The 20,412-nt window shown below is 38.4% G+C and overlaps 1 protein-coding gene across 1 annotated transcript; it reads left to right on the top strand.

The window, feature by feature from the left end:
• The first annotated feature begins 2,164 nt into the window (after positions 1–2,164).
• Positions 2,165–19,517, top strand: GJB7 (gap junction protein beta 7). Its single transcript, XM_029945113.1, has 3 exons — positions 2,165–2,198; positions 17,360–17,492; positions 17,615–19,517. The coding sequence occupies exon 3, from the start codon at positions 17,642–17,644 to the stop codon at positions 18,503–18,505; it is 864 nt and encodes a 287-aa protein (XP_029800973.1). The 5' UTR covers positions 2,165–2,198; positions 17,360–17,492; positions 17,615–17,641; the 3' UTR covers positions 18,506–19,517.
• Positions 19,518–20,412: the final 895 nt, after the last annotated feature.

Here is a 20,412-nt window from a genome sequence, read left to right as displayed (position 1 = left end):
CCAAGGTAGGTCTTCCTGAGCCCCCATCCTTGTGCAGTTCATCCAGGGGGACACACTGGACACTTGCAGGCTTTGGTAGACATGGCCTCAGTCTGCTCTGGGCTCTGCTCAGCTCATGCTGACATTTTGCAGGGATCAGATTCTCCTATCAAAGAAAAAGCTATCAAAATTCCAATCTTAAAGAAGCCAGGCGAACAAGGTTTATGGTATTCATTACCCTTTTTCTAGTTCTACCTTCTCTTATTTCTCCCCAAACTTAGCTTTCTAACTTGAAGATGATGTTATTCCAACTACAAGACAGCTCAATTTTTGCAATTTTTATTATGTTTATTTCTTCTAAATGAAAAATGGTGGTGGAAGAATTAAATGTCTTTGTCAAAAGCATAGCTAAACTCATGAATGTAACTGATAAGGTATAGGGTTGAGCAGAGACACTTTGTCCGGAACACACCCATGTTCCTAACTCCCATTCCATAAAGATCCATATCACCCTGCCCCTGGCAATTTCTCCCTCCCCTGGTTTCTGTGTAAGGTGCTACAGGATCCCTGAGGATGGAGACCTTTGTGTAGGAAACTGAATCCTACCTTTATTTGGGTTAGTGCTAACATTACTGGAAGGCTGGGATCCTCTGAATCATTAGTGCTCAAGGACTCAGCAAGGCCTCCCTGAAGGTTGCCCTAAAAACCATCTACCTCAATTCACGTACTCCTGGCAGAAGGTGTCTCAGTACAAACAGCTAATGTTTTAAGACTATGGATAAAGTTTGGTAAGGACTAATTATAAACAAAGGAGTGGGAACTGAAAGGGTGGCCAATTCCAGAGACAAGACTCTGGGCTCTTACTGGAAAAGTAACCCTTTGGAAACTAGGTCACCATTCTGGGATCCTGAGATCTCTGTAAGAACAAAACCAAACTAGATTTGCTTTTTTGAGGTATATAGAGGAGTTATCCAGTAATGATACAGTAATATAATTAATAATGTAAATAAATGACTTTTCAAAATAAACTGTACTTTTCTTTGAAATTTAGATTGAATATATTAATATATAGGATAATTTTAAAGGCCATGAATGCTAAGAGCAGTAAGAGGGAATCTGTATGGAAATTCACATGGTCTGCAGAGGTGGCTCTCACAGAGTAAAGGAAAGATCTCTGAGACTTGGCTTTCACTCCCAGGTACTTCCTACACTTTCTATCCTGGTTCTGAGACCTGATGCAGGCTGCTCTCTGTGGTTCTGTTTTCTCATCCTTAAACTGAAGGCCTTGGGGTGGCTGGGTGGCTCCGTTGGTGAAGCATCTGACTTTGGCTCAGGTCATGATCTCATGATTTGTGGGCTCAAGCCCATTGTTGGGCTGTGTGCTGACAGCTCGGAGCCTGGAGCCTGCTCCAGATTCTGTGTCTCCCTCTCTCTCTGCCCTCTACCATTCACGCACTGTCTCTTTCCCTCTCAAAAATAAACAGTACATTTTTTTAAACAAATAAAATGAAGGCCTTAGGCTTCATAACATTTAATATCATTTCTAACTGTGAAATTTTGTTCCTAAGTTATTCTTCTTCCAAGAGAAAAATATCCTTTTCATTTCCACATATATTTAATTTTAACCAAATTTATACCTAGAAATAAAAAGATAAAGTACTTCTCATCTGTTTATTATGTACTTACAAAATGTCTGTTATTGATGCTTCCTGGGTTTGTGAGAGTGATTTTTTACTAAGCCTCCTTACTCTCTGGATTCCTAAGAATAGAGTATATGATGTGAAGTTAAAGTAACTTCATCGAAGATAGACTGACTTAAACTATTCTCAATCAACTCAATCCTTTAAAGAGATGGAACACTTTATCTCATTGTTCCAACTTCTCTGTCTAGATGATGACGAGGTTTTATAAAAAGAGATGTTCAATGAATTGTATGTGAATAGTTTTGAATTTATTTTTCCAGTTTCAATTGTCTTTTAACATGTATTATGAACAGCAGAGACACAAGAGCTTTCATTTAAGTTATGAGCCAAAACAAATGATCAGGTTACACCTGTTTGGCTTATGCTACCTTGGAAACCACCAGACTCCATTTGCCTGAGCTTAAAGCACTAGCTTCCTCTCAGGGAAATAATATAATCAACTCATGGTTTTTTTTTTTTTTAATCAAATGAGCAACTGACTGGATCTCTTCTTAATCTCCACATCTGTGCCAAGAGGTAAGTTGAGCTTATTTCTCTTAAGATAGGATTTGTTTATGTAATGGGAATATGGCATTTCTTATAATTGGGTAGCCATTAATTACCTCCTTCCAAAAAGTTTTGGTGAGAGAAGTAATCTTAATTATTAAAAACTAGTGCACTGCTATCCAGTTTTGTGCTGCATCGCAGGTACCCTTTCTGGATAAGCTGCCTCTAAGTAAAGTTGCCCATTTGGAATGTGTGAGTGGCTTGCAGGCTTTGTTGGTTGTGGCCAAGTCAGAACACCTGGCCTGAGCACAGAATGTGAATGAGTGGGACAGGGCACAGTGGAACAGCCCAGGACCTCTCAGTGGCCCCTTCTGTGTGGCTTAAGGATAACCTTTGCACTGTTCCTAAGAGAGGATCTTCTAAAAATGTCAATACCTTTATTTGTATGGGAAATTAAAATATCAGACAAGTGGTATGTATGTACAAATGTCAGGCTGTGCAAATACTGTTCTACTCAGCATTGTTCGTGTACCCTGAATGTTGACTATTTTTTTTAGTATACTGTTATTTATATATATGAGACTTAAAATCAGATGTGAAATAATTTTACATTGACAGGCTAATCCTTAGACTTATAGCTATTATGCAACTATAGTTACAAAAGAAAAATCAAATATCACAAAACCAATAAAATTAAAATTACTTCACGTTTAGTGGACAAATGACATGATTTGGCTAAAATTAAATTACTCACTAAGAGAATAAGATACTGACTGCAGAAGCCTAGGTTCTTTGAAACCCGGTCCTATCGGACCACTGTGGGTTGGGTAATGGCTTGTTCCTCACTCACTTGTCCCCATTCAAGCTGCCAGCAAGCTCATTCATGCTGTGCTGTCACTATGCCTTCACGTAGCTTTCTCTTGAGCAGGACCTATCATGTGTTGTTTCTTGGAAGCCCAGATAATTAAAGTTTTGCAACTTGGTTCCAGTGTGATTTCAAATACAACATAAATATCAGAGGTCAGCAAATGGCCTCTACACAGGCCAAATAGTAAATAATTTAGGCTTGGGGGCTGTACTATCTCTACTGCAACCAGTCAACTCTGCTATTTGGGCATGAAAGCAGCCATAGACCATAGTAAATGAATGGGCATGGCTGTGTCCCAACAAAATGTTATTTACAAAACAGGTGGTAAACTGGATTTGGCCTCAAGGCTGTATAGTTTGCCAAATGCTGGTAAATATAAATACTGAAATCCTTTGGTTATGAACTAGTCCTTGGTTATGAACTATTCCTCTAGCATTATTTTGTTTGTTTAAGATCATAAAAACAAAATATAAAATACACACATATAAACTTCTCATAGACCCTTGAGAATCTAATGACAGACTCTCAGAGGTCAAGGATTCTGGGTTTAGAAGCATTCTGCTTTAGGGATTTTTCCAAATAGGTTATTGCTAAAAGTGAAAATGCCTTGTATTCAAATAAATAGGAGGTTTTACGGAATTTGCAAGTGTTAGCAGGTGGTGGAAAGAGAATCTGAGGGAAAATTCTATTCTTTAGGGGTTAAATAATTTGTGTACAAGGCAGCACAGAGTTGTTAATGAACCAGAAAATCCAACACAATGAGGGGGAGCTAGAGACCAGTCATTCAGGATCTGGTTTCTGCTGCTGAGTTTTTACTTATCTGGAGGAGTCTTACACAAGCCCCTTCCTTCTCTGAGTTTCTGTCTCTTCATCACTACATTGGGGACACCAGACACCACACACCATAAGGTGGAGGTGAGGTTTACATGAGATGCTGTGAAACTCTTCAGAAATGCTCAAGCACTATCCAAGGACAGGCACTATTATTACTGAGACGTGAAAGGAGCTGGGCATGAAGCCTGACAGTGTGTTCAGGGCTTGTCATGGTGCTCTGCAAGGAAACTGGAAATCCAGGGCCCCTCAAAGCCAACTTTCAAAATAGCAAGACTCCGGCTCCTGGCAGTGCCAGGGCTCTTAGTGTTTTTGTGCCCAGTCAGGGCACAGAAAAGGCTCGCACTTGCAGATGGCAGAACCACACAAGTAGTGAAGCCTCATGTCGGGGAAGTTGCTGGCATAGCAAAGGTTCATCCTGCAATCAGTGAAGGACAGGTGGGCTGGTGCTCTGCCCCAAGGGCTCAGAAGCTCAAGTGTATGATTCACTCCAAGTTAAGTCGGCTCTAAGGTACTCATTAACCAAACCCAGAGGAGCCTGATTTACAAAGCACCTCTCCAGGGAATGGAACTCTTGTATTTAATCTCAGGAGAATATCCTTGAAGTTTAAGGAATCTCCTCAGCAAGAAAATGATTACTCAGAGGTTGCTTGGTTAATTGGAGGAATGAGAATCAAATGATTGTAACAGACATTTGATCCAGGCTGTAGAAAAGTCAGACTGTTAACTATCCTTGCCCGTACTATATGGTTATTGTAACTCATTTTCTCAACCCAAAGCTTGTACATGCTCTCTTAGTTCCAACATCAGCTTGGCATGTTTGCAATAGGGTTATTATAGAAAATCCAGAATCCTTGTTTGTAGAAGAAAATGATGGAGTATTTTATATCTGTACAGATCATCTTTTCCTTGTACATAGAATTATGTATACATTGAAAAGGTCTATGTGGTGTCTGTTCACCTATCATTCACACAGAGCTCTACTCTTCTGCTAACCTTTGCTTCCATGTCATTATGCCCGCACAGGACCACATGGTTGACTGGCTTCTATCCACTCTACTCAGGTACCCTCTGGTTGCAGGGAACTATATAGGAAAATAAGCTTCTAATTCTCACCTTAGTGTTTGAGGTCATACATAATTTTACACCTTTATATCTACTAACATTCTAGTATTTTCCAGGTTATCCCAGGAATATAGGACAGATGGTCTCTTTGGGATAGTGGTCTTCTATGAATTGCTAATCCTTTCCCAGGAGGATTTTTATTCATTTTGCACTCAAAGGAGGTATTTATCTCCAAACACCGATTTACTTAATTTAGTCTGACTATGCTCTCCCCCCAGGATGTCATATTTTATGGAGGCCTATGATTATATTCTTCATGTTGTTATTGTTTGATCAGTTAGTAGAACCTTAGTATTGTTGGTGGAGGATTTTTAATCAAGTGTTTTGGGGGTCCTTCAACTTTCACTAAGTTCATAATGATAATACTTAAATTCATATTTGTTATATAGCAGATGACATCCTAACTCCTTTGAATGAACTTATTCATTTATATCTATTTACTCACAGCTATACTAATGCAAGTTCCTTCCAAGAGAGCAGACTTTGATGTATACAAATTTATTTCTCTATTATTCTTTTGGTTGTGACTCTTGAAATATGTGGCACACAGGGGATAGTTGTTTTAAATTTTACATTTACAGAGGCGCCTGGTCAGTTGTGAGATCAAGCCCTGTGTCGGGCTTCACACTAGGCATGGATCCTACTTAAGATTTTCTCTCCCCCCCTGCTGTGCCCCTCTCCCCTGCTTGCACTATCTGTCTCTCAAAAAAAAATTTTTTTTACATTTACACATTTCTTCTCCAAAGTCCCCATTTTGATGATTAGATCTCTGCCATGAATAGAAGGGTTAAAACAATTTATCAATGTTACTAGAGCTTTCTAACTCCTCACCCCCACAGTGCATGTACAGGTGTGCACCCACATACCCCCTGTCTCTACTTCCTATACACATTTAATTTGGGATTTTTAACAGAATTATGAGATACTTGAGTCAACATTATGCCAATCCTGGAAAAAAACCCAAAAACCTTGCTGTAAGTTTAACATTTTAATTAATTGAGTAAATAGGAATGAATGGGTATTTTCTATTAATATTAGTATTAGCTATAACAGCAAAGTGATATGAAAGTTAATTTCTCATCTTTTAGCTCAGTTTTGTTGATGTGGTCAATGGAAAGAATTATGGCCTGCAAAGACTATATGAGTGATTTATTCTATGTCAAAGAGCAAAGAAATTTGAGACTGAATATTTCACCTGAGAGTCAACATTAAATTTTTATGCTTCTTTTCTTTTCTTATGTGTGTTTGCTTTATGAAATTCTGATATTTCATCTTGATTTATATTTACCACAAACTTCATGAAGTCAGCTTGGAGAATATTAGTGTGCCCTTTTACAGATGGGGAAACCGAACCCTCACAAGAGTGAACTTCTTGTTTATAAGTGACATAGCATGGAACAGTCCACCCCAAAGGTCCTTTGTGACCTGTCTGGACCTCCTTTTCCAGCCTCATCTCAGGCCATCTACTCCTCATTCACTGAGGTCTAGTCACATGGGCCTTCCTTCTGTTCCTCAAACACATAAATTCATTCTGTCCAGCCATTCCATTTTCCTAGGGCTTTCTTCCTCATATCTTCATGTAGCTGACTCCTTGTCTCTTGGGGCTTGATCCAAAAGCAGCCTCATCAGAGAGGCCTCCTATGGCAACCCAGTTCAAAGAAGCTCTCCTGTTCCCATCATAACTACATTATTCTGCTTGCGCTTCTTCACATTATCTGATATTATCTTATGCATTTTTTTCTTGTTTGTTTCTCTCACTCCCTAGAACATAAGCTTCATGAGAGTGAAGCTATTCTCTACCTATCTCACTCTTACACATAGAGCATACATTTGTCATAATTTCTAATTGCATCTTTAGGTAATTTTAAAAACATACCTATTTAACCTCTACGCTGTAAGTTTGAGGAACAGAAGGAAGGCCCATGTGACTAGACCTCAGTGAATGAGGGGTAGATGGCCTGAGATGAGGCTGGAAAAGGAGGTCCAGTCAGGTCACAAAGTACACTGTCTATTTTGTTTACTGCTGTGCAGCACAGATAAGGCACTTACAAGTTTGGTGTTTCTTTAGCTATATGTAGCTAATAAACATTTACTAAACAGCCATTTTATGCTAAGCACTTTGGAGTATACAAAACAAGTAACAAACAGTCTTCAACTCAAAACAAGGCATAAGATTCTTTGATGAGAAACACCCAAGTCTATATGAGACCCACCCAGGTCTAAAATATGTGCTAAGGCATAAGGGCTACAAATATGAAGAGAGAAAAATCACAAGTTGGAAGGCTATAGCAAGGTAAGGCAGGAAGGAGGGAGGAGCAGCATGAGTAAGTGCATGGAGATGAGAAGAACATGAGGGCTTGAGACAGGAGGATGTAGGTAGGTGGGTGGAAGGATGACCATCTGACCAAAGTGGGTATTGGTGAATGCTGGTAGACACAAGAGTGTAAGATTTTGAACATGAAGGTGAGACTTGGAAACTTATTCCAAAAGTAATATGGAAGCTAGAGAGTATTCCCAAGCAGAAGAATAACAGTATGGAAACAGCATTCTAATTTAGCAGTCAAAAGCATGAAGTGGATTTTAGGAGAAAGTCTGGGGGGCATCTCCCATTTGCTTTTCTTGTAGAGATGAAGCGAGATGGTCTGAATCTCGGGTCCATCCAGGAGTTCAAGGAAATGGGGACCTTAGAGCAGATTGCATAGTTTTGTGGAGAATATAGCAACTTAATTCAGGTGGAGATAAATATGCAAGGTATAAGGAGAAAGATGACTGAGTTTTCCAACTGTTTCTGAGCTCCAGAGCAGCTGTGTTACCATTTATTTGTTACTGAATTTTGCACTGTTACATAGGCACTGAGTACACAATAGAGGACAATCAAAGTACTTGTTTAGGTTGCCACATAAAATATAGATTGTCCAGTTAATTTTGAATTTCAGATGAATAATGGATACTTTTTTAGTTTAATTAATCCCAATGAATAATTTCATAGTGTGCCATCCAATATTTGGGATTTCTTAAACTTAAAACGTATCCATTATTTGTCTGAAATTCAAATTTAACTGGACATCCTACATTTTATTTGCTTGCCCAATCTGACATCCTTAGTCCCTTCTCTTATAGAACACACAGTATCTTCAGATATTAGTTAAATAAAGAAGTGATTATAAGTTGTAAATGACATGAAGGAAAAGACACCAATATTGTAAATGAGGATACCAAAGAAGAATAAAGATTGGTGGGGTCAGCAAAAGCCTCTCTGATTCAGGGGAGGGAGACAAGAGGACCTTAAGTAGGAGGAACAAAATGGATGTAGGATCTAAAGGGGTAAGTGAAAGAAGAGGAGCATACCTGGAATTCCTGTATATACCTGTGCCTTGAGGATGTGCAAGATGAGGTTGGAGAGATAGGCAAGGGCACCACTATGCAAGGCTTCGTCATTTGGTAAGTATTTCCCCTTTTTTCCTAGCCTAAATACAATGGGAAGCCAGGTTAGAGCTTTAAGCAGAGAAATAATAGAATGAGATGATATACTCACCATTTTATTTTCATTATTATTTTTAATTTTTAATGTATATTTCTATGTGCATTTTTTTCAAATTTTTATTTAATTTCTAGTTAGTTAATATATAGTGTAATATTGGTTTTAGGAGTAGAATTTAGCGATTCATCACTTACATATAATACCCAGTGCTCATCATAAAAAAAAAATGCTCCCCTTAATACCCATCACCCATATAGCCCAACCCATGTCCACCTCTCCTCCACCAACCCTCAGTTTGTTCTTTATAGTAGAGAGTCTTTTATGATTTGCTTCCCTCTTTGTTTTTTTTCCCCTTCCCTTATATTCATCTGTTTTGTTTCTTAAATTTAACATATGAGTGAAATCATATGTTATTTGTTTTTCTTGGACTCACTTGTTTTACTTAGCATAATACACTCTAGCTCCATCCACATCCATGCAAATGGCAAGAGTTCACTTTTTGATGACTGAGTAATATTCCTTCGTGTATATATACCACATATTCTTTATTCATTCATCATTCAACAGACATTTGGGCTCTTTCCATAATGTGGCTATTCTTGATAATGCTGCTATAAACATCAGAGTGCATGTTCCCCTTTGAATCTGTATTTTTGTATCCTTTGGGTAAATACCTAGTAGTGCAATTTCTGGATCATGGGGTAGTTCTACTTAGCTAACTTTTTGAGGAGTCTCCATAATGTTTTCCAGAGTGGCTGTACCAGTTTGCATTCCCACCAACAGTGTAAGAGGGCTCCTCTTTTTCTGCATTTTGTTAACATCTGTTGTTTCCTGTGTTGTTCATTTTAGCCATTCGGAAAGCTGTGAGGTAGTATCTCGTTGTTTTGATTTGGTTTCCCCAACGATGAGTGATATTAAGCATATTTTCATGTGTCTGTTATACATCTGGGTGTCTTCTTTGAAAAAAATGCCTATTCATGTCTTCTGTCCATTTCTTAACTGGATTGTTTTTTGGGTGTTGAGTTTGATAAGTTCTTTATAGATTTGGGATACTAACCCTTTATCAGATATGTCATTTGCAAATATGTTCTCCCATTCTGTAGGCCATGTTTTAGTTTTGTTCATTGTTTCTTTTGCTAGCAGAAGATTTTTATCTTGATGAAGTCCCAGTAATTCATGTTTGCTTTTGTTTCCCTTGTCTCCAATGATGTGTCTAGTAAGATCTTGCTATGGCCGAGGTCATACAGGTTGCTGACTGTGTTCTCCTCTAGGATTTTGATGGCTTCCTGTGTCTCACTTAGGTCTTTAATCCATTTTGAATTTATTTTTGTGTATGGTGTAAGAAAGTAATCCAGTTTCATTGTTATGCATGTTACTGTCCTGTTTTCCCAACATTATTAGTTGAAGAGATTTTTTTTTCCATTGCATATTCTTTCCTGCTTTATCAAAGATTAGTTGGTCATATAGCTGTGGGTACTTCTCTGGGTTTTCTGTTCTGTCGACTGATCTATGTGTCTGTTTTTTTGCCAGGACCATACTGTCTTGATGACTACAGCTTTATAATACAGCTTGAAATCTGGAATTGTGATGCCTCCAGCTTTGTTTTTCTTTTTCAAGATTGCTTTGGTTATTCAGAGTCTTTTGTGGTTCCACACAAATTTTAGCATTGTTTGTTCTAGCTTTGTGAAAAATGTTAGTGGTACTTTGATAAGGATTCATGTAATGTGTAATTGCTTTGGATAGTATAGACATTTAACAGTGCATTTTCGTGAGCATGGAATGTTTTTCCATTTCTTTGTGTCCTCTTCAATTTATTTCTTAAGTGTTCTATAGTGTTCAGAGTACAGATCTTTTACCTCTTTGGTTAGATACCCCTAGTTATCTTACTGTGTTTGGTGCAATTGTAAACAGGACCGATTCCTTGATTTCTCTTTCTGCTTCTTCATTATTGGTATATAGAATGCAACAGATTTCTGTATGTTGATTTTATATCCTGCAACTTTATTGAATTGATGTATCAGTTCTAGCCATTTTTTGGTGGTTTTTGGGGTTTTCTACATAGTATCATGTTGTCTGCGAACAGGCAAAGTTTGACTTCTTCCTTGCTGACATGATCTCCATTTAATTTATTTTAAAAAATTTAAGTGTATTTATTTATTTTGAGAAAAAGAGCACACAAGCAGGGTAGTAGCAGAGAGGGGGAAAGAGAGAACGCTAAGTAGGCTCTGTGAGGTCAGCACAGAAGCCAGTGAAGGACTCGAACTCACGAACCATGAAATCATGACCTGAGCTCAAATCAAGAGTTACATGCTTACCCACTGAGTTACCCAGGTACTCCAATAATTTCCGTTTTATTTTTTTAATGTTTATTTATTTTTGAGAGAGACAGCATGAGTGGGGGAGGGGCAGAGAGAGAGGGAGACACAGAATCTGAAGCAGGCTTTAGGCTCTGAGTTGTCAGCACAGAGCCTGACATGGGACTGAGATCTTGACCTGAGCCGAAGTCAGATGCTTAACTGACCAAGCCACTTAGGCACCCCTATAATCTCCACTTCCACTGCTAATCTAGTTATTGAATGGAGAATAGGTTGGATGAGGTCAAGAATGAGAAAGGGGGAGACAGAGAAGAAGCCTTTATAGTGAACCAGCAAGAGATGAGGAAGGCTTGGGTTAGGGTGGAAGCAGTGTAGATGAAAGAGAAATTTGGGGGATAGATTTTAAAGGCAGAAATTTTGGGCTTGAATATAAATTGAACGTGCGTTTGGGACAGGGAGATGGTGAAGAACAACTTCCAAGTTTCTGGCTCAGAGTTAGTGGTGGTACAATTTGCTGAGGTAGAGAACACTGGAGGAGGAGCAGTGCTTCTGCAGGGAGATGGAAGGTGGAGTAAGCAGTAGCAAGAATTCACTTTCAAACATTTTGAGTTTATGAGATGACATCTTAGTAGAGATGACAAGGAGACAGCTTGAGCTCAGAGACAACAGGTCTGGACTGGACATACATAATTTGGGGAATCACAGACATATTTAGAGGCAAGAGAGATTGAAAAGGATTCACCACATGATATTCCTACATAGTAGTAACCTTGCAGATATGGTTTGATTTGTAAACATTCATTCTATAAACAGCCTTCTTTGGCTATTACAAAAACACATATGCATGCAACAGTGATAGTTCTCTGGTTTATTAGTGTTTCTTTTTTATTAGTTCTTTTTTCAGAGTTATTTTATATATTCTTATTGTAAAAAATGCAGACAATACAGAAAATCATAAACAAAATCATATAAGAACTTATTTCATTGATAAGATTTACATTATATTATATTATATTATTCTTCCTTTTGTCCCTGTTTCTACTCCCTATACAACACAGTTCTCCTAAAACGTTCAGGCTATTTGGACCCCTATTGTTTCCTTCTATTCTAAATAGTTTCCTTCCACCTACTTTTTGGGGGAAATTTTTCATTGTGGTAAAATACATATAATATTTTCCATTTCAATCATTTTTAGTGCACAATTCAGTGGCATTATGTTATTTGTATTGTACAGCCATCAGCACTATTTCCAAAACTTTTTCAACCCCAAACAAAATTTGTAACTACTAAGTAATAGCTCACCATTCTTCCTTCCTTCCTTCTGTTCTCTGGTAACCTCTAATCTACTTTCTATCTCTATGAATTTCCCTGTTCTAGAGACTTCATACAAGTTGAATCACACAATATTTGCAACGTCTTCAAAGTTCACTCTTGCTGTAGCATGGATCAGAACTTCACTAACCGACTAATATTGTATGTGTATACCACATTTTGCATATTCATTCTTGGGTTGTTTCACATGTTGGCTATTGAGAGTAATGTTGTGATGAACACTGGTATACAAATATCTCTTTGAGTTCCTGTTTCTACAAGTGGAATTGCTGGGTCAGATGGTAATGCTATGTTTAGCTTTTTGAGGAATGGCTAAACAGTTTTCCACAGTGGCTTCCCCATTTTACATTCCCACCAGCTTTGTAAAAGAGTTCCGATTTCCTCATTGCCATATAGTACTCCTTTGTGTATATGTATATATATATATATATATATACACACACACATATATATACACCACATCTTCTTGATCCATTCATCAGTTGATGGACATTTAGGCTCTTTTCATGATTTGGCTATTGTAGAAAGTGCCGCTAGAAATATGGCCATTTGTAGCAAAGTGGATGGACCTAGAGGGAGTCATGCTAAGCGAAATAAGTCAGGCAGAGAAGGACAGGTACCATGTGTTGTCACTCATAGGTCTAACAGGAGAGACCTGGCAGGGGACCATGGGGAGAGGAAGGAGGAAAGAAAGCGAGGGAGAGTGAGGGACACAGAACAAGGGAGAATACTGAATACTGAAGACGAACCATGGACTGAAGGGGGAGGGGGAGGGGGAGGGAGGGAGGGGTGATGGTCATGGAGGGGGGCACTTGTGGGGAGAAGCACTGGGTGTTATATGGAAACCAATTTGACAATAAACTATTAAATAAATAAGAAAAAAAAGGAAAAAAAGAGTTCTGATTTCTCCACATCCTTGCTAACACTTGTTATTTTATGTTTTAAAAATTATAGTCATCTTAGTAAATATGAAACAGTATCTCATTGTAGCATTTTTTAAAACATTACAAAATTTTATTTTAGAGAGAAAGAGCATGAGCAGGGGTGGGGGAGAGGAAGAGAGAGAGAGAGAGAGAGAGAGAGAGAGAGAGCGCCTCATGCAGAGCTTGATCCCACGACCTGGGATCATAACCTGAGCTGAAACCAAGAGCTGGAGACTAAACCAACTGAGCCACCCAGGTGCCCCTCCTTGTAGCCTTGATTTGCATTTTCCTAATGACTAATGATGTTAAGCATCTTTTCATGTATAGATTAGCCATTTGTATATCCTTTGGAGATATGTCCATTCAAATTTTGTCCATGTTGGAATTATCTTTTGTTGTTGAGTTTTAGCAGTTCTTTACATATTCTGGATGTCAAAATCTTACCAGATACTTTACTTATAAACATTTTCCCCTCACTTTGTGGGTTGTCTTTTTGCTTTCATAATAATGTCCTTTGGTAAACAATGGTTTTTAATTTTGAGGGAGTTCAATTTATTATTTTTTCTTTTCTGTTGTTCATGCTTTCAGTGTCATATCTAAGAATTCATTACCAAACCCAAGGGCATAAAGATTTACCCCTTTATATTTAGGTCTTTGATCATTGTGAGTTAATTTTTTAAACTTCATTTTTTTCCATGTGGAAATCTGATTGACCCAGTGCCGCCTTCTCACTTCCATTTTTAATTTAGATCAAATGTGTGGGGGAAATTTGCAACTTCCCAAAATTACTCCTGATATTGGCAATATTGAATATTTTACTTTCCAAAAATATTTAATTGAATTTTCCAAATGGAACTCCTGTGCAGTGAACTGCTGGTTCTTCAGAGAAAAGAGAAACTCATAGGAAAATTGGTATATAGAATTGGCAAGTAGAAACTCTTTAAAAATTGAGAGTAATCCTTAGTGATTTAAGAAAAAAAGATAATTAAAGACCTTATTAAAAATAAAGAGACAACATAAATTATTATTTATGGGCTAATGACTTCAAACTAACGATGCCTTCAAATGCTTAAAGAGCTATTATATAAAGATTCCTAACTTACCCACCTTCATAGGAAAAAAAGCTAGAGAAAAAAATATATACCTAACTTGCAACTGGAAACCCTTCCAATTTGATACCAATAAAAGTCTTTTAATGATAAAATAATAATAATAATGTTTACTGATCACTACCCTGTGTCAGAGTCTGTTTTGAGCCCCCCATGGTTAGTACTATTATCATCACAGCTGAACTTGGACTTGAACCCATGGAGTTCAACTCTGAGACCAGGCTCTTATCTGCTATGCTAAACCACCTTTATTAAAATTTAACTAATATTAGAACACACTTCCCTCCTGAGAAAAGCCATTGCCTTTCAGTCAGCAGAGAATTTCAAAATAGGATAGACATTTATCAATCAAATGAAATTAATAATCCTGACAAACTTGATGGTGTCAGTCTTCTAACTCTATTCAAACACCAGTTGCTTTCTTATTGCTTTTCTTTTAGCAAAACAGTCTGGATCTACTTTTGCCTTTCTCCCCTTTCTAAAATGACCAGGCGGGTACTTTCAAATGTTCTGTAACATTACATAAATATCTTTTTAAATAATATGGACAAATACCCAATGACATGTTGTAGGAAAACATAATACCTTTTATGTTCCCTTTTTAATCTTTGGGACTTTGTTTTAATAATTCATGGAGACATTAACCTTTCAGGTGGATTTGAGAATCCTTTTTATTTAATACGATTTTGTTTGTGTTGTGAAAACCAAGGACACTAAAGTATTTCTTCCATGCTGAATAGAGCACTGTGTACATGTATCTTTGTTCTCTCTGAAAACATCTCTTAACCTTCATACATCTCCTCAGGGCTCTAGCCCGTGGGCTTGCTACGTATTGTTCCCTCTGTAAGAGGTGATGTGACATGCTCCAACAGATGTGCTACTATAACAATATCCCAGTTTTCTTAACCTCCTAATTCCTCTCACATGATCATTTCCATAATACTATTTCAGCTGACTTATAGAGAAAGCAAAAGGTAATTAATTTTTGTAATAGAAAACTAGACCTAAAATGGCAAGGATTTTACCTTAGAAATCACAAAGTATATTAGTGGCAGAGCTGGAGCTCTAGACCACATCTTCTGATTATAACAGAGAGTTATGAGAAGTGGTTTTCACTCGGAGAGATTTCGTCTCATCTCCATAGGGTACATTGGGAAATGTCTGGAGACATTTTTAGTTGTCCAGTATGGGGCAGGAAGTGGTGCTACAGGCATCTAGCTGGTAGAGGCCAGAGATTCTGCTAAACAACGTACAATGCATAGGATAGCTGCTCCAACAAAGAATTATCTAGCCCCAAATATCGATGGTGCCATTGTTGAGGAACTCTGTTTTAGAGTGATGGAAATTAGATTTGAACCCTGCTCTGCATCTTATTTTGTAACCTTGGGAAAGTGGCTTCATTTTTCAGAGTCTGCTTTCTTATTTGAAAGAACAAAACATCCACCAACATAAACAAACAAACAAAAAAAAAAACCCAAACCAAACCACCCAACCAACTAAACAAACAAAACCTCCACTTTCCAGGGTAGTTAGGAAAGACCAACTCAAAAGCACTGAACAGAGAATGTTGTGTATAAAATGGGCCCAACAATAAAAAACCAGGGGATCCAACTACAAGAAAAGATGAAAACAGAGTGTTCCAGAAAGACAACATCACTGAAATGCCAAACAAGGCTCCCTAGAATCCTTTCAATTTTTTATAGAAAAGGGCAAAAGAGATGGAGAGAGGTACAAGATAATTAAACAGCATCAAGGACATATTAGGAGGAGAGGGGAAGAGATGGTAAGACTGGAAATAGAAAGCTGTGCAAAGGATGTATAGGTGAGAGAGATTTCAGCAGTGGCCTGGAGAGGAATTTGAGAGACATTTGAAGGAATGAGAAGAATTTGGTAAGTAATTAAGCAGGGTCATAAGAGGGGCACCTGTATGACTCAGTTGGTTAAGTGTTTGACTCTTGGTTTTGGCTCAGGTCATGATCTCACCATTCTTGAGTTTGAGCCCCATGTCGGGCTCTGCACTGGCAGCACGAACTTGCTTGGGATTTTCTCTCCCCCACTTCTCTCTCTGCCACTCCCTTGCTTGTTCTCTCTCTCTCTCTCTCTCTCTCTCTCTCTCTCTCTCTCTCCCTCTCTCTCTCCCCCCCCCAAATAAGTCAATAGTATTTATAAAAAATCTTTTACAACGTGTCATAGAGTGAAGTCCAAGATGAATATGAGTTTTCCAACTTGGGTATTGGTGATACCATAAAGCAAGAAAATCAAAGAGCAGAGCAGATAATAAATTCATCTGTATATACTTCAAGTTTGAGATGCCTGTGGCATATTTAAATGAAAACCAAGAGACAGTGAGATACAGAAATCTGGGGAGAAGCCAAAGACCTGAGAGTCAGAAATCTGAAAACAGTAGTTGAATCTCTGGGAATGAATGAGATTTTCTAGGGAGAGCATATGGAGTGAGAAAACAGAAGTGGACAGAACTTTTAAGAATTAGATAAAGAAAACTAAGATGGCACAATTAAGAGGATCAGAACAATAGAAAGAGAAGGTAGAGTAATATGGATGTCAAGGCTCAAGGAGATTCAAGAACACAAGAGCAGGCAACAGTACCATAGAAAAATGAAGTGAGATCCAGAGTGTCCAAAAGATTTGGTAGTTGAGTGGTGGTGCTAATTTTAGGGTGCAATGAGGAGCAAAAACTAGACTCAGTCAGTTGAAGAGTAAATAATAGTTGAAGAAGTAGAAATAAAACACTTACGCACATTTATATACTGAGATGAAGGAACCGGTGACGGTTGAAGATACAGAAGCAGGGGAAATGGATAAATCAGGAATGGGATGTAGAGTTCAAATGATCATTTTGAGGCAATATGAGACTAACCCCTCCCTCTAAACTGTAGAGCATGTTAAGTTTAGCGTGGATGTAAGTAGGCCTGCTGGGGCGAGGACATGAGTTTAAAGTTCATATTGGAGACCCTCACTTTTCACTATCAGAGTGTAGGTGAGCTCAGCTGCTGGTATGGGATAAGGGAGCTAGGAGCAGGAAATAACCTTTAAGGATTGGGGAAGGGCATTGACAAACTAGAGAAAGCGACTAGAGATTACAACTTTAAGAAGCTGATATGTGAAGGGTATTTCAAGGTACCAAGGTCAGCTTGGAATTTATACCTAATTTTTTCTAGATCACTAACAGAACCTGTCTATCCTTAGAGAGAAGCAATATGCTGGAAGGATTTGTTTGAACATGGATAGTGTGTGTGGGATCACCAGCCAAATTTCAAACTAATCTGGACATGGAATCAATTACATCTGTGGACCAATTGTGTCATCTCCTTGTATGAATGTGAGTCCTCAACAACTAGAGTTGAAATTTGACTTTTAGTACAGCATTCCATAATCAAGTAAGACAGTGGAGATGATCAATGAAATAAAAATGAATCATGATGAAATTGTTTTCCTTTGCAGAACCTTATCCCCTTTTGAGCCTAAGTCATGAGTTGGATGTTTCTCAGAGACCTCCTAACTGGAGTGAATAAATACTCGACCGGGATTGGGCGGATTTGGCTGGCTGTGGTGTTCATCTTCCGTTTGCTGGTCTACATGGTGGCAGCAGAGCATGTGTGGAAAGATGAGCAGAAAGAGTTTGAGTGCAACATTAAACAGCCTGGTTGTGAAAATGTGTGTTTTGATCACTTCTTCCCCATTTCCCAAGTCAGGCTTTGGGCCTTACAACTGATCATGGTCTCCACACCTTCACTTCTTGTGGTTCTACATGTAGCCTATCGTGAAGGTAGAGAGAAAAGGCACAGAAAGAAACTCTATGTCAGCCTAGGTATGATGGATGGGGGCCTGTGGTACACTTACCTAATCAGTCTCATTGTTAAAACTGGTTTTGAAATTGGCTTCTTGGTTTTATTTTATAAGCTGTATGATGGCTTTAGTGTTCCGTACCTTATGAAGTGTGATTTGAAGCCTTGTCCCAACACTGTGGACTGCTTCACATCCAAACCCACTGAGAAAACAATCTTCATCCTCTTCTTGGTCATTACCTCATGCCTGTGCATTGTGTTGAATTTTATTGAATTAAGCTTTCTGGTTCTCAAGTGCCTTATTAAGTGCTATTTCCAAAAATACTCTAAAACACTCAAGGCTTCAGTGTGTGAGTGCCACAACCTCAGATATGTTGAATGTGGTGGGACAGGGGCTCCTCCCCTGCTCCAGAATTGCCATTCAGACTCAGCCATAAGCACACCGCACACACCTGCACCCCCTCCCTTCCAAAGTAAAACAAAACTGCTTTGTGACACAAAAGAGGGTGAGCAAGGAGAATCTACATCCTTCCTGAGCAAGACCTAGACAGTCTTGGAAAACGAAGGGTGTCAACCTTAATGTCATTAGGGGAAAAAAGTTGTTTTTTTTTTAAATTTTCAATATGTGCTCAGTTGTGTACACTGGACAGAGATCTTATTGTCATAGGTTCAAGTGGGTATGTGAGTTGTGTTTGAATAGTTAGTTGCAAATTAGTCTGAAAAAATTCAGTGAACAGCATTCTCTTACATGCTTGATCTGTCAACTGGAAAATATAGAAAGTGACATTTCTGACAAATGCAATGCCCTCTAAACTGAGGTTGAGGCACTGGCAATCTTTCCAGTGTGGCAGCCAAGGCTCCCCTCACTCAGCCCTACACAGTCTTTGCAGAGAAAGAGCACGGTGAGGGTGGGGTAGCAGCTAACCACGGCAAACAGAGGCGCACACTCAGTGAGAAGGCCTGGCCTGGGGAGATGACCACAGAGCCCAGGCCTCTGCAGTTGAGGTCTCCCTGCATATAAGTGGACTAGGGAAGAGGGAAGAAAGCCATAATGTGTAGTCTCCAAGTTAATACAAATATTACTGGCGCATGTCCCACCTAAGCCTGAGCCTAGCAGATACTGGAAAGGGTCACTCCCGTCATACCAGAAGGCAGGTCCCTCCAACTACATAGACAGGGAGCAGGTAGGACCAAAAAAAGGAACATGCCCACTTGATAATTACTTACCCCTTCTCTTTTAACCACTGAACATTGAATACTTTAAGTGTCTGTATTTATTGGACCTTTTTTATGATCAGGAATTCACAGTGTGCTATACAATATGTCATAGTTTGCCTATAATTTACTAGTATATTTCTCTCTAGAATGGATCATAAAATATGTACTCTGCTGTTACACTGGTGTGAAAAATGTAAGAAAAATAAAGATGCTTATTATTACTTGATTTGGAGCCTAGCTCTTACATTATTTTTAAAAGATCATAGATATACTATCTTTGTATTTAATACTATAATAGATGTGTATTTCTCCAGAATAAAAATGAAGTGGTTTTGTTGTTATTTGGCTGTCATTGTTACTTGGCTGCACTGGGTACAACTATTCTGTGAAATAAAACTTTTCTGACAATTTTAGAACAGGACTTGCAGCCCTGCTTGATAAAGATAGCTCAGAAATCATTCTTGTCCACTGGGAAATTTTAATGAGAAATCAGTGCATAAAAATGTTACCAAACTGAAACTGATTATGTCATGTCTTCCATGGCCCTGCATTCTTCAGCATAAAGTCACTACCATTCATGCATAATGAAAGTTATTTCTGTTATTATCTACAGACAATGTCATGAACAGTGGTCATAATTTGTTTCAGAGACTGGGCCCTGGACAATGCAGAGGAAGGTGAACTTTGTGGGTTTTCCCCTTCTTTCAATTTATATACCAGATCACTCACTGCTGTACTCACAAGCTTACATCCATTTGAGATGAAAACAGCTAGCAAATGCAGGTAACCACTGAAAGATTGAAAGGAAAAAATATACTTATTCTTTTGAGAGTGATGAGGGTTAAAGAGGTTTGAGGTTTTTATTCCTCATCATGGTATAAAATCTAGAAAATAGGGTTGTAGTATACAAAAGTGGCATGGAGACCAGATGATTTTTCAGTGTAAGTCTGCAGCCAAAAACGTTTTTGAGGAGCTCAGACTCTTCACATCAGTTACGACAAGTGCTGCTCTAGGGAAAAGGATTGGTGGGACATGTGCATTCCTTGGTTTTTCCACTTTGCATGAAGAGGAAATGACAAAGTAATGGGAGCAAGAGCCATGAATGAAGTTGTTTAGACAGGAAGGGGAATGATTTTTTTTCCTCCTGTAAGCTTAGTTTACAAAATGAGTTTCCTATAAGAATACTTTGGAGATTGTCTTGGCATCAGTGAAGACCCAAAGCATTTGACTGAGAGA

This window comes from Suricata suricatta, chromosome 7 (genome assembly GCF_006229205.1).
Source record: "Suricata suricatta isolate VVHF042 chromosome 7, meerkat_22Aug2017_6uvM2_HiC, whole genome shotgun sequence".
NCBI classification, from domain to species: domain Eukaryota; kingdom Metazoa; phylum Chordata; class Mammalia; order Carnivora; family Herpestidae; genus Suricata; species Suricata suricatta.
This window is presented reverse-complemented; position numbering and strand designations above follow the sequence as displayed.

What these genes read in the sequence shown, in the direction of transcription:
- GJB7 (XM_029945113.1), top strand. Translation starts at nt 17,642, where the DNA reads ATGAGTTGGATGTTTCTCAGAGACCTCCTAACTGGAGTGAATAAATAC.